The 16,487-nt window shown below is 41.2% G+C and overlaps 2 protein-coding genes across 4 annotated transcripts in view; both read right to left on the bottom strand.

Moving 5' to 3' along the window:
* Nucleotides 1-5,612, bottom strand: part of ube4b (ubiquitination factor E4B, UFD2 homolog (S. cerevisiae)) — a 14,570-nt gene extending 8,958 nt beyond the window's left edge. Inside the window, exons 1-9 of one of the 3 annotated variants that reach the window (XM_015967659.3) lie at nt 5,357-5,612; nt 3,777-3,996; nt 2,832-2,967; nt 2,500-2,587; nt 2,245-2,389; nt 1,932-2,157; nt 1,267-1,746; nt 876-980; nt 1-24 (exon numbers count right to left, since the gene is read on the bottom strand). The exon at nt 1-24 is cut by the window's left edge and continues 118 nt beyond it. In XM_015967659.3, coding sequence (XP_015823145.3) covers nt 1-24; nt 876-980; nt 1,267-1,746; nt 1,932-2,157; nt 2,245-2,389; nt 2,500-2,587; nt 2,832-2,967; nt 3,777-3,996; nt 5,357-5,380 — 1,448 coding nt within the window. In that variant the 5' untranslated portion in view covers nt 5,381-5,612. The remainder of the gene's footprint in view (nt 25-875; nt 981-1,266; nt 1,747-1,931; nt 2,158-2,244; nt 2,390-2,499; nt 2,588-2,831; nt 2,968-3,776; nt 3,997-5,356) is intronic. The other 2 variants (XM_070544650.1, XM_015967660.3) reach the window with 2 other exon arrangements.
* A 1,004-nt stretch (nt 5,613-6,616) lies between these two features.
* nmnat1 (nicotinamide nucleotide adenylyltransferase 1) lies at nt 6,617-16,111 on the bottom strand. The gene is made up of 10 exons (XM_015967661.3): nt 16,017-16,111; nt 14,573-14,712; nt 13,659-13,842; nt 13,063-13,169; nt 11,447-11,846; nt 10,020-10,055; nt 7,733-8,016; nt 7,426-7,604; nt 7,206-7,307; nt 6,617-7,115 (listed from the first exon to the last, which is right to left on the bottom strand). Exons 2-10 carry the CDS (start codon nt 14,685-14,687, stop codon nt 7,065-7,067), a joined length of 1,458 nt encoding a protein of 485 aa, XP_015823147.2. The 5' UTR covers nt 14,688-14,712; nt 16,017-16,111; the 3' UTR covers nt 6,617-7,064.
* Between the last annotated feature and the right edge of the window lie 376 nt (nt 16,112-16,487).

The raw sequence follows: 16,487 nt of genomic DNA, 5'->3' as shown, positions 1-16,487 counted from the left end.
ATCCCCCCTCCACATGCACCCAGACTGCAAACATGAAAGCAAAAGCAGAAAGACACAGAGGGTTGACTAATGACACAAGAGGCTGCTGCATGAAGAAAACTCCTGTTAACATTAAATATTTATTAGTTAATGAGCTCAGAGCTCAAAGTTTTAGGGTCCTGAAAGAAAATAATTGCTTTAAATAGTGCTGCAATGCAAGGATCAGCAGCAAAACCTTCAAAACAAAGACAAATGTTTAGTAAAGGCTTCATTTTTATGTTTGCAGAAAACATTTACAGGTTAATTATAACTTTACACAAACTCCTGAGCAATGTGGAAGTAAATTAGTGTTAATAAGCAGCTGTAGCTTCAAAAACAATAAAAACCTAGCAGGCATTATAACAGATGCCCTGGAGTTGTTCTGATAAATGAAATATTTAAAAATAATAAAACGTGTTGGATAGTTAAATAATAGTTTTATTAATGGAGGTTTTTCCTAAAACAAGTTGAGCAAAAACTGAAATTAAACCTTTTGACTTCAGAACTAAAGAGTTCAATGATTCTTTTTATTGTAGAAAATCAAAACAGGCATTCTGGTGAGATTATCCTGACGCTTTATGCTCCTTTGATGTTTGATTTGTATCTCCATCATTTGCATGAACATGTAACCCATAACAGCAGCATCTTTCCTACTTTTCAACACTTTCCTGATGATAAAACAGTTAAAAGACAATAAGCCAAACAGCAAAACGTCATCATGAGTGCCTCTGTCGGATCTAACCTGGCATATTTCTTCACCGATAGAGCCAAGCCTGCAGGACCCACTGAAAACATGCAGTGGGTCCAAACCTGAGCAAGCGCACAAACACATTAACACACACCGTGCAAGGGTGTACCTGGAACCAAACTGAACCTGTGAAAAATCCTCCTCCTCCTCAGAATCTTCATCACTGCTGTCTTGAGACATGTCAGAAAGGGCAAAAAACAGGAACGACAAGGGGCTAACGGAGGGAAAATAAAGAAGGGAGTGACAGACAGAATTTAAGAAAAGACAGGGCGGTTTAGGATCCAAAGAAAAACAAAGAATATGCAAATATGGAAAATTAACATAGGAGTAAAAGTGAAAACCCTGTCTGACCTTTTCCAGCTAAAATGTTTAAAAAAGTAAAAGAAAAGAATTTGGCCAAATTGCTGACATATCACAATAAACTCTAAATTTACGGATTCAAAAAACGCTTAGGTTGATGTTTGCTCTCCACACTGACATGCAAACAACAGATGAGATACCTAGAGGGTGGAATCCTGGTACCAAAGGCAGCCGGTCGAGCATTCATTCTGGGAGAAGATGGAACCACAGAAGTGGTTGTGGAAGCAGGATAGAAGGGAGCTCTTAGTGAGCTCATGGAGAGAGACTGGGGGCTGAGTGGTGCAGCAGGAACTGGGGTGTTGGGAGGAACAGAGGGCCCAGCTGGGCTGGGTGAAGGTCCGGGGAAACTAAATCCTCTCTGACCTGGGCTCATAGGGGAAGAAGCTCCCCAGGATGTGGTGACAGAGTAGGGTCGATACCGCTGGGAGATGGGCACGGGAGCAGATGGGGGATTGAGGGAGTGTCTGGGAGTAACAGTAGTGGGGGGGCTGGGGGGAACAATGAACTGTGGAGGACACGGTGTTGAAGGCACAGTGGATGAAGCGGGGGTGGAGAGAGATGGGCAAGTCCTGCTGGCTGCATCCAAAGCCACTGGATGAGGACTACCACACCCATATAGGCTGTGGATAACATTAACAAGAGGATCAAAACTGATCTGATGACACTTTGACAGGTATGATGAATGCACGCTCATGCAGACACGCAGAGGAGCTTCCAGCCACGACATCATTAAGAAAACATTAAACAAAGGTCACAGGAGACCAGCAGAAATTAAACCCTCAGAGTAGATAACGAAAACACGTGCCTGGACAGAGAGCTGGCTCCAAAAGACCCCGCGCTGGGGCCCATCGGGCTGCCACCTTGGCTCGAGAGCTGCACCAGTGTCAGACGATGGTCGGGGGATTTCGCTGTGGCTATTGGCTGCGAGGTGGCGGTCAAGCTGGCGAACGGGTTGTGGACATTTGACTGGGATGACATCATTAGGACTTCAACCAGAATCTGGCTGATGAGGTCTTTGAAGTCAGAGTACACTGCAGAAGAAAATAAATAACAAGCATGTGAAATCATTTGTTATCAGTCGTTTTAATCAAGGCAAACTATACAGTTGAATGAAATACCATCTTTAGGGTTCCGTTGAAACTCTGCAGCCAGCAAAGGGAGAAAGATGACGTCTCTATCCTGCTCCTTCCACGAAACGCGAAGGATCTTACAAATAAGCTGCAAAGCCTGTTCCTCGGAGATGTCGGAGTTAGCAGACATTTCCTACAAAATAAAGCAAAAACTTTTGGAATCCAGCTTGAGGTGTTTGTACGTTTCAAAGAATTATACCAAAGAAAAAACTCTAATTAAAGCTCAATCCAAACGCTGTTTACCTTTTCAGTTAAGTTCCTCTTCTCCCTGCGGTCACCGTCGTCCACCTCCATGTTCTCGATCCCTGAGTCTACATCCACCTGGGACATGCTGAAGAACAGAGGAGATCAAAGCGCTTTACAGCTCTCTGCATCTCCAAGACGCAAATGTTGGATTTGTTTCACCTCTTTTACAACAAATCAGGAGATCAACACGACAAACTCAAGTCTGACAACAGGCTTTGTTGTGAGATGGAGGAAACTACATATTTTCATATCAGCCTTTGAAGCCTACAGAGGAAAAGTCTCAGTTAACCCTAAACAAGATGATGTAAGAGGTCATTAGAAAAGTTTACCTCTTTTCACAGGAGGCAGGGTCAATGTCCATGCTCTGTGATCGGGACAAATTCTGGGATTGCGTCTCGAGGCTGTTTGAGGGGGAGCTGGAGAGGGAGCTCACACCTTCGCTGCTCTGACTGCCATATGCCACCCCTGCAAAAACACTAATTATTCTAAATGCCTCAAAAACACAAAAGATGCACGTTCTTGATTGAAATGAGGGCTTTATCATGGTTCTGGAATAACCATTACAGTCTTGATCTGGCTTAAGGTTACACTGTAAACAGGTTTTAAGTGTGTTTCCGTTTGTTGTTTGTAACACTAGACGAATGTGAGGTCAGAGTCCCAACAATAGAGACAAACCAGATGGCAGGAACAAAGTCGTCAATAGGTTTTTATCCTTAAAAATACAGTTTCACTGTTTAAACACACAGCCTCTTCAAAGATAGATTAAAGATTGTAGCTTAAGTTTTTATTTCCTTTTGTTGTTTACTTTAAATCCCAAAATAAATCGTGTTCAGTGTTTGCACAGGTTTGGACTAAAGAAAGAGGCATAGCAAGGATTAAGTCAAAACATGTTTGGATAAGAGATGAAGTTAAATCACATGAAATTAGAAATATATACTAAGAAAAAATAACATTTATTGTGGGTTCACCTCAGAAGAAAAGTAAGTTATAGTGACACTTCCTACAGGCTTCCATAGGCTAGTTAAAATAGCAACAAGCACAACTATGAATATCGACAAACAATGCCAGGAAACGGCCATGCAATGAGCCGTGGCTCGCTGGTGCAGTGTGTATAGATGAAAGCTAGATTTCTGACCTGCACATTAACTCAAACTGGTGATCATAACAAGTCTGATGATTTCATTCGGAGTCTTTTAATTACAATGCAAATATCTAGGTCACAAAGAATGCTTCTTGTGTTTAAAGCTAACAACCAGTAGACCTTGATTTCTTACCAGAGGTGCCCATGGGGGAAGTGGCAGGAGTGCCACTGTGGACATTGAGCCCCAATGATTGAGAGGCAGCTAATGGTACAGGTTGGGGTGCAACACCTGAGGGTCCTGGGAGGGGTCCAGGGGGAGTCTCTCTCTGAGGGGATGTTAGGGGTGTGCTAAGAGGGGTGCTGGGCTGCGATGTCTGTCCTCCCGCCAGTCGTGCCAGTCGCCTTCTGCGAATCTTAAACGTATACAAGCAAATTTGAATATTCAGTCAAAACACCACGCACGGGTATAAGTACGGTCCAAACTACCGAAATGTTTATCGGCTAGTTATTGATTAGCTTAAATGACTGGATGTTAATATAAATAATTACTTAATTAAATAATGTATCATACTGTGATATGCAATCATGTATCATTATCAACTTGCTTTAACTTTAACAACTTGCTCATATTTGGACCGATTAAGCTGACATTTGTACTGAATATTTAGGAATCACAAAAATGTATTTGCAGCTTGCTATCCCTGCAATATTCTCTCTCTTTCTTTAAAACTAAACTCGACTTTCTAACATGTCAGAACATAAAGAATGTTAAAAAAATTTAAGCAGATTGTCCTAAAATGTAGTTTGGATCTATTGTTTAAACAAGATTAGATTTCTACATTCCCCATAAATGTTTCTCTATTTTAGCTTTATAAAAAATAGGATATTTCCTATATTTCACTGCCTGTCAGTCTGCGTAATGTTACCATGAATACTCTACTCTGTTTCTCATAACGTTCAGGGTATGTTCAAGTAGCAGCTTGTGATGGCTTGGCTTACTGCCTTCCTTATTATGCAATCTTCGGCGTGTATAAACAACTTATTTAGCTTAGTTAACTAGTTCAGCGTGTGAAACGCCATACCAATAATACTTGATCTAAAGGCTAAACAGCTTTAACAAATATACTTCGTACGAAACTAATTTCATGACTAAAAGCGACAACAATGTTTCGAGGATGAAGGGGAACAGCTTGGTGGCTATACGCTCGACTGTTTTAATGCTGAGTCGTTTCGAGGACTGATTTGTTGATAATACAACCTTAGCTACAGTCACAAATTACACCGCAGGGACAATCTGTCCTTTGACATCACGTTTGTCAGAATTACCACATTCTAAATGTAATTTAGATGTACACCCGCAGCAAAAAACATGTTATCCAGCAGCTACACCGACTTTGTCCTAACATTAGCCTGTTAGCATACTGTGTACAGCTAAATGACAGTCAGCGACAACAGAAATTGAAAGACCCTGGCCTGATTTTATCATCATTCACTTGTTAACTGATTTGATTCCTTTGGATTTTAAATGTATGGATCAATCTGACCTCACTCGTACATATATGCTTTAGAGTTGAGTCGACAACTGTAGGATGTTGTCGCTAATAAATTTTTCCCTATCTACGAGGCAAACGTCTCTGCTACCGCGTGTAGCAATTCAGCTTGTAAGACTCCGGAAAGCTCTGGGAAATACGTTTTCAAATGGAAAACGATGAAGTCAGAAAAGTTAAGCTATGTTTAGCACTTATTTTGTGCATTCTTCCATTGTCACCTTACCTCATCTGCGCTTAACTCCTCCATCACCGCAGCTAAAGCTAGCTATTTCACTTTCAGTTGCTTCTGTGTGTCAGCCAGAATATGCATAGTTTAACACGTTGAACGAATAACGGTCAGTCTTGATTGTCCTTAAGATAAAAACTAGGACACCGATGTATGAATAATGGCAAGATACAGATCCTCCAAACCGTCTCCCGTTTGGTAGTTTTCCTTGTTATACCAAGAATCAAACAAAAAGAAAAGTAGCTAGCTTATATACGTCAAAATACAACAGCGGCCATTTTGGTTCCACTCTGCATCACGTGACTTTGGAGTCTACAAAAAGTGTGCGGCGTCAACGTCATTACGTAGATTAAAATAAGTATTAGAGTTAAACGTAGGAATAACCTAGTTTAGTACTTAAAGAGCAAGTCAACCCCAAATGAACTTTTTTTTGCTGATAAACTAAATAAACGAGTGTCTAATCGTGCTGCAGAGACGTGTCGTCAATAATTTGGCACTTCAGTGTATCTTAGTTAAAATTTAAATATTCTGCCTAAAACTGGCAGTGTTGTGCCGTTGTCAGGTAAAAACTCTGCACTGTATTTTAATTTAAATCTGCCACTGCTATTGGCTAAGAAGTATGCTATGATGTACACTGGTACATTATGATGTCACAATGCTGTCGTGAGCCTGAGTGTGTGTGTATTTGTTAGCGGCTCCGCCCTCTCGGTCTGCCAGGCAACAGCATGTGTTGCATTTTTCAAACATGAAGTGGGAGTGGAGTTAGACTCTGGTAGGGGTTGACTTGCTCTTTAAAATCTGACATGTGACATAAACACCAAATACTTAAATTATTTAATACTTCCCGCCTCTACATTATCATAAATTTCACACCACGGACCTGAAATGTACTCAAAAAACAAATGAAAAACGCTAATTAATTAAATACATTTAACACAGAGCTAACCTGGAGCAGAAGTAATTAAGTGAAAAAAATGTTTTATTCGTTTTAAAAAGAAAAACACACCATAGAATCTAGAATGAACACCTTTTCCATGCAATGCTTTGAGAATTAGATAGAGAACGCCCAAATGCCTAAAATATATCCAAATAATGCTAATTTTGGCCATTTTCTCAGAAAGTTTCAGATCCAGAACAAAGTAACATAATTCTACTATTTTATTATACATTTTAAAAATCTCATACATTTTATTTATCCCGTATTTCTATCAAATTATTGTTGTGGATAACAAAATAAAAGTAATGACTGACTCAAGATTTATTTCAAGTCCATTTTATTTAAAAAATCCAAGTATCAAATGCATTCGAAATATTCAGCATGGTAGAAAAAAAGATAACTGAGAAAAATAATGCTCCTTGCAACTTCATCATGCGGGATGTATATTATTCTATCTTCACAGACAATGAATTGAAAGGGAATCCAAAAGAGAATGACTCTGTTTTCAGCCAGCTAAAACATTTTTTTATTATTATTCTTAAAATTTAAAGCCAGCGCCACCAGGCTGCAGTATTCGGTGATACATGACGCAGTACTGCCACCTAGTGGCGAAAATTCAAACCCTAATAGACAATGATTTTCTCCTGGCCTGAGGAGACTCAGAGTTTTTCTGTGGGTTTCTTCTTCTGGGTTAACAGCATTAGTGTGACTCTAAACCCCATCCTCCCATTAAGACTTTAAAAAAAATTCTCAATCCTCTTCACTGGTTCATGCTCTTTTAAACACTTGCTTGCAGACTTCTCCTTCACAGTACAACTCCTGAGGGAACACATCACAAAGATATCTACTGAATGCACTTTCATAGAGTTATTTAAAAAAATACATACAATTTAAAACTGCCATTCTTACCAAATGGAGCTTGTCGCCTTCCATCCAGTGAGCCCAGCCCCGGTTCCTCTTCTCTCCAATCTGTTCACACACCAGTTTATTCCCCTGCCACGACACCACTGACTGCACAGATAGCAGACAGGGAAAGAACAGAGATTAAACACTCAATGTTGGTGGCGACATACATGGGCATTTATATAAAACATTTACATTTATTACACAATTTGCTTTTCCTCCTCACCTTGACCACCCTTTCATCCAACCCCTTTGTATACTCCTCAAACATCTGGTCAATTTTGAAGGAGATGGTGTAGTTTCTGAAGCTGCTGATGGTTTTAATAATGTACAGGTCTCCCTGCTGCTCGATCACCTTCCTCTGCTTCAGCTTCAAAGCAATCTTACGCAAGGGGGTCTTGATCCCTGGAGTTGTGGAGAAACACTTCTCAGTTGAGCAGAAAACAAACTTTAAAGCAAAGCTTCTGCAACTATATTCCTGTCTGTGGGATTCCGTTTTATTACACAGATTTTGCAAAGTACAAAGTACTCACCAAGTGCTATCATGTATCCTTCAAAGTTGACATTGCTGATTATGTCCCATGTACCACAGAAACTGGTGGGCATTCTGATCTCTGATGTTCTCCTCCAAAGATATGTGTGCAAACCGTGATCGACAACGACTAAAGCAGCACCGGTTGGGAGCTTAAATAAGCAGGAAAAAAATTGTGTGAATTTTACAAGGAAGGGTGTGTCATCACCTGACATGCTTTTAAGAATGGTGCATGTGAGGCTACGGGAGGATCTCGTCATTAGGAGTAAACAAGACGCTGCTAGACTGGTTATCCGCATAGCTCACTGAAAAACTTTTTGTCCGGAGGAGCTAAAATAAAAACTGGAAAAATACATTCACCTGCATGCTTAGATAGGATTTCTCTTGTCGTTTCGCAAGAAAAGGAAAAAAACAGCAGTAATAACCTATGCATTTTAGCTTCCTAATTAAAATCAGAGCTTAAATGTTTTATCTACGCCGCATTAAATCATCTACTCCGAAATAACAAACATGTACGCGCAAAGAGGTACAAAATAAATAAATAAATAACTGTGGTAAATATTCTTAGCCTGCAAACCTAGTCAGACATGAGCCAAAGCTAAATTGTTTAGCTTTGCATGGGTTCAGTGTTGTTTTTGGCGGGCATCTTAGTTTTAGTCTGAGTCTTGATGACGAAAATGCATTTTAGTCTTAGTTTTAGTCGACAAAGATTTTTGTTTTTCATTTTACAAAACATTAAACAAAGTATTATTCTCTTAATTTATGGGTCAGACATGTACTCTGAGCTCCTGGCGTGAGTTTCATACCAACATCACTTATTTTATGGCTATGGTGCACAATCTCAGCTGCCCCATATTTAGTAAAACAATCATATCCAGACTAGTATCCTTTTTTTTTAACTTTATTGATAATCACAATAATGTAAATAATGTATTGATGCAGATCTGTGCATCAGTCTGTAGATTTCCACTAAAGAAATGTATGATTTTCTTCCAGATTGGACTCTTAGGAAGGAAGGATACAGAGTCTTCGTCTTCGTCTTCCTCCGCTTATCCGGGTCCGGGTCGCGGGGGCAGCATCCCAACTAGGGAGCTCCAGGCCGTCCTCTCCCCAGCCTTGTCCACCAGCTCCTCCGGCAGGACCCCAAGGCGTTCCCGGACCAGATTGGAGATGTAACCTCTCCAACGTGTCCTGGGTCGACCCGGGGGCCTTCTGCCGGCAGGACATGCCCGAAACACCTCCCCGGGGAGGCGTCAAGGAGGCATCCTGGCCAGATGCCCAAACCACCTCAACTGGCTCCTTTCGATCCGGAGGAGCAGCGGTTCTACTCCGAGTCCCTCCCGAATGTCCGAGCTCCTCACCCTATCTCTAAGGCTGAGCCCGGCCACCCTACGGAGGAAACTCATTTCGGCCGCTTGTATCCGCGATCTCGTTCTTTCGGTCATTACCCAAAGCTCATGACCATAGGTGAGGATTGGGACGTAGATCGACCGGTAAATCGAGAGCCTGGCTTTCTGGCTCAGCTCCCTCTTCCCCACGACAGATCGGCTCAGCGTCCGCATCACTGCAGACGCCGAACCAATCCGCCTGTCGATCTCCCGATCCCTCCTACCCTCACTCGTGAACAAGACCCCGAGATACTTAAACTCCTCCACTTGAGGTAGGACCTCTCCCCCGACCCGGAGGTGGCAAGCCACCCTTTTCCGGTCGAGAACCATGGTCTCAGATTTGGAGGTGCTGATCCTCATCCCAGCCGCTTCACATTCGGCCGCGAACCTACCCAGCAAGAGCTGAAGGTCAGAGCTGGATGAAGCTAGGAGGACCACATCATCCGCAAAAAGCAGAGACGAGATTCTCCTGCCACCAAACTCGACACACTCCACACCACGGCTGCGTCTAGAAATTCTGTCCATAAAAGTGATGAACAGAACCGGTGACAAAGGGCAGCCCTGGCGGAGTCCAACCCTCACTGGGAACAGGTCCGACTTACTACCGGCTATGCGGACCAAACTCACGCTCCTCTGGTAAAGGGACTGAATGGCCCTTAACAGAAAGCCACCCACCCCATACTCCTGGAGCGTCCCCCACAGGGTGACCCTGGGGACACGGTCATAAGCCTTCTCCAAATCCACAAAGCACATGTGGATTGGTTGGGCAAACTCCCATGCCCCCTCCATCACCCTTGCAAGGGTATAGAGCTGGTCCACAGTTCCACGGCCAGGACGAAAACCACATTGCTCCTCCTCTATCTGAGATTCAACTATCGATCGGACCCTCCTCTCCAGTACCTTGGAGTAGACCTTCCTCTGCTCTCCTCAGCCTCCCTGGAGGATACAGAGTGTTATACACAATATTTATACAGAAATAAAGAAATGTGTTTGTTTAATTCATTATTTGAGTTATCAGACCTCCATCTTGAATGTAATGTTTTTCCAGACTGCAGCGTTGTGAGTTTTCACAAAATAGAATAGAATATCCTTTATTGTCACTGTACACACTCGTACAACGAAATTTGGAAACCACTCCTGGGTGCAAGTTGAAAGAGATACATAACACAACAATTAAAATTCAATCAGGACAAATACTTCCCTGTAAGAAATACATAACACTACAATAATTAAAATTCAGTCTGGACAAATCCTTCCTTCATAAATTGTACAAAATTAATATAAATAACCCAGTTCTGCTCTTGGGCATCAGCAGAGATGCCCATAAACGTTTGTATGGGCTTAAACTGTTATGCTGTTGGGTTAAAAAGCAGCAATGTGACCCGTCATTAGGAACCAGGGAGCAGAGACAATAATCTGTTATTTTTAACTTTACTGAGACAGGCAGAAATGTGCATTTTGAGCATAGTTTTCCTCTAGTTTTGGCTCATTAACGAAAACTCCCGTTTATGTCGTCATGTTTTAGTCACCGAAGAGCTTTGTTTAGCTTGTCAGCGTCTTGTTTTCTTAATAAAAAAAGGGGCGTCAACGAAAGCCATTCGTCATCGTTAACGTAAACAACACCGCATAGGATGTCCAGCCTGGCAAAAATATTCTGGCTTTAAAGGTTAAAAAGATGAAAACTTCCTGCCTCAGGTGCAAAAATGCAGCCTGGGTTGTTCCTTTGACAAATGTCCGTGTGTCAGCATCACCGGAGGCTCATCTTTCTGAGCTGTTGTCACCGTCATGAAAAACCCCTTTGAGAGGACTTTCACTTAGCTATGAATCAGATCAGCCTCTGATATCTAAATACGTACGACGACTTCCCTCGTAGGTTTTATTCTACATGATGATTTCGGCTTGGGAGGAAGATTGTGTAAAAAAAGAAGATTACAACTCTGGGTGAAAAATGTGGAAGAAAAAAATTTATTTATTTTAAATTTAATTTAAGAAAACATTCTTTATTGCAACAGAAAAACGTGTAAACGTGGTACAAACTTTTACGTCCCTTGGCTTCGCTAGGAGCACGATGTGATTTAAGGGAGTAAAGAAAAGATGTATGGGAATGAAACAAACCAAATTAAAACTCTTAGAAGGAAGTTTATTAAACAAAACAGCGATCTGGGCTGAAATAAAGAACAAAAGGGTCATCCAATTACTGGGAATCAACAAATGAAGGGGTCTCTGAATAATTAAATTAATTCTAATAAACAAAAGGCACAGTGCAAAAGGGCTGGAACAAAGCTAAACGGATTAACACAAAACAGGGTCTGTCACACAAATGTCCTCAGCTGGTGGACGGACCCGTGGATTTCTGCAGAGGAGCAAGAACCTCGTTGAGGTTCCTCTCCTCGCTCTCAGAGCTGTACAGTTTGTGCTGCTGGATGTAGGCGATGACGTCATCTGGCAGCAGATACCTGACACTCCGACATCGGCGCAGCTCCCGGCGTACGTGTGTGGCTGAAATGTCATTGGTCACCCACTCGTGGACGATGTGGATGTTGTTCCGGAACTGCCACAGCACGTCACACTGCTGGATGAACTTTAGTGGGTCGGTTCCACTGCGGGTGACACATACCACGCCGTAACGTCCTACGATCTCCATGATGTCCTCCGACTTCCACAAGTTGGGGATTCCAAAGGACTCGAGGACATCCGCCCCGCAGAGGAGCATCAGCCGAGGGGAACCTGGTAGGACAAAGGTTATGAGAAAAAGGAATTTTCCACACTGGCTGAGATAACTGGAGAAACCAGGACCTGCTCTTTGTGGAGTCAGTTTTGAAGGGATAAATTCAAACTTCCAACATTTTTATTAAATTAGTCATTCAGACTTTAACAAGGAAAATTTAAGGAAATACAAAATTGTGGTTCTTCTTATGTGAGAAATAAACCACATTTCTCTCGCTAGCATAATTATTTCAAACTGGATCTGATGCAGGGTTGATAAAGTCACATGATGTCACACAGCTGGCACAAATCTCACGTTCCCTTCTTCCAGAGTTATCTCTGCAGTTATGCTGCTATAGGCTTAGACTGCTGGAGGACACACTGACCACTTTCCACACTCGACTACTTTCTTCTATAATTTGCTCTTTAACTGTATTATTTTCTGCTATTTCAACTGTTACCTTTATTTTTTCTCTGTTTTTCTCCCCAGAAGAAGCTACAATGATGTTCTGCTGAGCTGTGGTGGCCTCATGGAGGGGGCCATCGTCTTGAACACTGTTGCTAACCATTTAATCATTCTGCCTCTCCTGATAATAACATTAACTCTCTGACATTGGATGTGCTACTACTAGTTTACCCTTTTAATTATAGATTCACTAGGATAAATGCAATAAAGTTTATCTCTCACCAAATAGAATATTTACTAAGAAATCACAATGTAACCATAGAAACGCTACTTGGTATATATGGTGTGTGTGTGGATGTGTGTGCTCTGTCTTCTCGATTCCCAGTGAGTCGTGGTGGACGGCTGCTTATACTGAGCTAGGATCCTCTGGAAGTTTCTTCCTGTTAAAAGGGAGTTTTCCTCTCCACTGTCGCTGCATGCTTGCTTAGTATGAGGATTGCATCAAGTCACTGCTGGGTTCCTTATACAGGAAATGTTTTTCTGATTGGCTTAATGAACTGACCTGTATTGGAATGTTTATTATGTGAGATGCCTTGAGATGACTCTTGTCGTGATTTGGCGCTATATAAATAAAATTGAATTGAATTCTTCTTGCAGGCAGCTCGTTGCACACTGTGCACGTGTGAGTTGCATCACTGGTTGTTAACCAACACGAATTACTCAGCTCTGACCCCTCACACCTTTAAAGCATCTGCTAGTCTTTCAGAAACTACGGAAAGCTGTGGAAAATTTATGCAGACGTTTACGCCGTACCGTTTTTCTCGTGCTCACCTGAACTGTCCAGTGGTTTCTCCTCAACGCGTCTCTTTTTTGCGGCACTGACTGAGTCCACATCGTCCGTGTTATCCTCCGCTACAAGCAGTTTATTGTGGTGATGCCTGTGTGACAAAATAAAATAAACAGAATTTCAGTTACCGGAGGAGAAATAGTTACTAAATGTAGACGTAGAGACGCTTACATCCTACATTTCACATCATAAAAAATGACTCCAACCTGATTATCTTGCTTGGATTACAAAGGCCTGGGAAGAGCTTTAATGATTCATCCTGACAGCTACGCTGCCCTGCCCATTAACGGCATTTTTCAGTTGTTTGATGCAATCCCGTAAAGCAACAAGTTGGAGATTTAAAAAAATACAACAGAAAGGACGGTTTGTTCATCTGTGTGCATTTGCTATTATGTCAACCCAATTCATGTATGAGACGGCAAATTTAACTATGATAAAATATGGAGAAGGAGAATCAAGAGAAAATAATAAAAGGCTAAATAATAAATAACTTAACAGACTGAATGATAATGGTTCGTACTTCTTATCTGAAGACCGATTCTTCACGAGCACAGGTGTCAGGGACTATCTGTAAACTTACTGAACTACTTTAGCTGTCTCCATCCACTCAGACTGATCACACTCCCAGGAATCCACTGTGATCCATTGGGAGTCTTCTGTGGCCAGTCTGGCCATCTCCAAACGGTGAGACGCCTCAATCAAGCCCTGTTTCTTGTAGGCGTCACCCACAGGGGAGATAATCCCTTTCACCACTGTGAACTGACCTAAGTGGACAACAGAAGGATGTCAGAATGGATTCACCCAAGGCTTCAATCACATCATGTTGGTTCATCACTTACAGCTATTAGATGTACTTTTACACATATAAATAATAATAATCCGTCAAGCTACAATTTTAGCTCAGCATCATCAACGTGTGTGTGTGTGTGTGTGTGTGTGTGTGTGTGTGTGTGTGTGTGTGTGTGTGTGTGTGTGAATCTTTTTTCTCAACTTACGTGTAACTTTGCTGCTGGTGCACCAGACTTTCCCCAATGAGGAACAATAAAGGGCTTTATAAATTATTTATTTATTATTATTATTAATAATAATCTAAATTTTATATATCAGATGAAATACCCTAAAAATACCTACATGAAACAATGAACAATACGTTCATTTATACCTGTTTTATTCTAAAATCAGAGCTCGATTTTAACACATTAATACAGATGATTACAGATATCACTCAACACTAGAACCCTTCAAGGAGCAGGCCTTAGTGGGAGTATTTTGAGGTTGGACACTACTGAGTAACGCATTTACGTGATAAACTAGACGCATCAATCCCTTTCAGTTTTCATTTAATTTGTGTGTATATGACCATGTAGACATCTTGTGGGAATTACTTGTGTTCTGCAGATGAACTGATACCAATTGTGACAGGAGTCAGGAGGCTATGAAAATAAAATAAACAAAAGCTGTGTTTCATATAAATTTACTTTAATTTCAGCCTACCCGTGTCTTCCAGGTGATCTCGGGCAAGTTCAAACATCCTCAGATGCATGTTGGTGATGGGGTTGAAGGAGCCGCAGGCCAGCAGAACCACTTTAGTTAAATTGGAGCTCGCCATGTCTGACGCTGCAGCTGAATTCACTCTACAACAGATTCAAAAGCGGATTATGAACCACATAAACTTTGACTTTAGGCTCTTCATAAACTCAAAAATTTCCTTTAAAAAAGGTACAAACTTTAAGGTACAATCCATGACTTTGAGACGGTGATTCACGCGTTTATTACATCACGCCTTGAATATTGCAACTCACTGTACCTTGGTCTCCCTCAGTCTCACCTCTCCCGTCTTCACATGGTGCAAAATGCAGCAGCACGCCTATTGACGGGTTCGATAAAGCGGGAGCACATCACCCCAATTGTAGCTTCGCTGCACTGGCTGCCTGTGGATTTTAGGGTCCAGCACAAGGTTCTTTTATTGGCTTTTAAAGCTGTACATGGCCTTGCTCCGCACTGTGTACTTTTAGTTGCTCACTCCCCGTCTCGGTCACTGAGGTCAGCCGACCAGTTTCTCCTGGAAATGCCGAAAACGAAGAGAAAGCTCGGGGGTGATAGAGCTTTCTCAGTAGCAGCTCCAAGGTTGTGGAATGCACTCCCAATCCAGATTAGGGCAGTTTCCTCACTGTTGGGTTTTAAATCACTTTTAAAGACTCATCTGTTCTCAGCTGCTTTTAATTCAGTCTGAGAATGCATCTGTTTTAGTAGCTTTTATGTCAGTTTGTTTATGTCATGTTTTTACTTTTTGATGAACTTTTATCTTTTTTTTTTTAGCATTATAGGAAACTTCTGTTCGTTTTGGATTCTTAAGCACTTTGGTCAGCTCTTATGCTGTTGTAAAGTGCTAAATAGATAAAGTTGACTTGACTTTAAACTGACTTTAACATTTAAATATATGAAAACGTTTAATCATCTGGTGAAAGTCCAGTGTCCCATGACCCACACAGGGCTTGAATGATTGTAAAGTGAAAGTAAGTTGAAGTAGTCTACGTTAGAAAAGCTCAAAGTTTAAATTAAATTTAAATGGCATTACTATATAAAAACATCCCTCTGCTGAACCACGCGTTATGATAAAGGTGCTTTTTGCAAGCAGGACTGTATTAAAATAAACGAAAGGATACTAAAGGAATATAGAAAGAGATAAACAAGTTTTGTGGTTTAGAAATAGTTAGCTAAGCTTAGAGCGACCTCCGCGAGCCTTTGCTGAAATGTAACCACATATAAGCACCATTAAGATGTTTAAACGAAATTTAAACCTCCGCGAGCCTTTGCTGAAATGTAACCACATATAAGCACCATTAAGATGTTTAAACGAAATTTAAGTAAGACCAAGACTAAACTGAGCATAAAGATGATTTAAAATGTAACATTTTCTATTGTAAGGTGAAATTACCGTAAGAGTCTTTTACTACCAGAGTATGCGACAACAATCCGTTTCAAACAAGCGTCACGTGACACATGCACGGATTGACGTAGCGTAAGTACGCTCTAACCGACTAATTTGATTGGATGGGATGATAGACGAAGGGGTATGGCAAGCATTTTTGTCATACAATAGTTGAACAGTTTTCAAAAGAGTTCAAATCTCCCCAATAAATGCTAAAGTTTTCTCAGACATGATTTTTCTAATACATTAGGCCTTAACCTTTGTACTTGTTTGTGTTTTAACCGTAGTTTTCCTTATAAGAAGAAACAACGTACTGAACTAATATGCAAAAATGGGAAACTCAATAACAACAGTCCATGCAACAGCTCCACTGTCATGGATATTAACTTTAATTTAAAATGTGAAAAATAAACATTGTTTTCTTCTATTTAAAAATCCAATCTACTATGTTTGGCAAGAGACAATTCAGGATGTTTG

This window comes from Nothobranchius furzeri, chromosome 15 (assembly GCF_043380555.1).
Source record: "Nothobranchius furzeri strain GRZ-AD chromosome 15, NfurGRZ-RIMD1, whole genome shotgun sequence".
In the NCBI taxonomy this organism is placed as follows: Eukaryota; Metazoa; Chordata; class Actinopteri; order Cyprinodontiformes; family Nothobranchiidae; genus Nothobranchius; species Nothobranchius furzeri.
The sequence above is the reverse complement of the archived record's forward strand: the minus strand, read 5'-3'. Positions and strand labels throughout refer to the sequence as shown.

Coding starts and splice junctions, on each gene's coding strand:
- nmnat1 (XM_015967661.3), bottom strand. CDS start 14,687: ATGGCGAGCTCCAATTTAACTAAAGTGGTTCTGCTGGCCTGCGGCTCC. Junction 13,170..13,658: donor GAGACAGCTAAAGTAGTTCA/GTAAGTTTACAG, acceptor TTTGTCACACAG/GCATCACCACAATAAACTGC. Junction 7,605..7,732: donor AGGATACATGATAGCACTTG/GTGAGTACTTTG, acceptor CCACAACTCCAG/GGATCAAGACCCCCTTGCGT.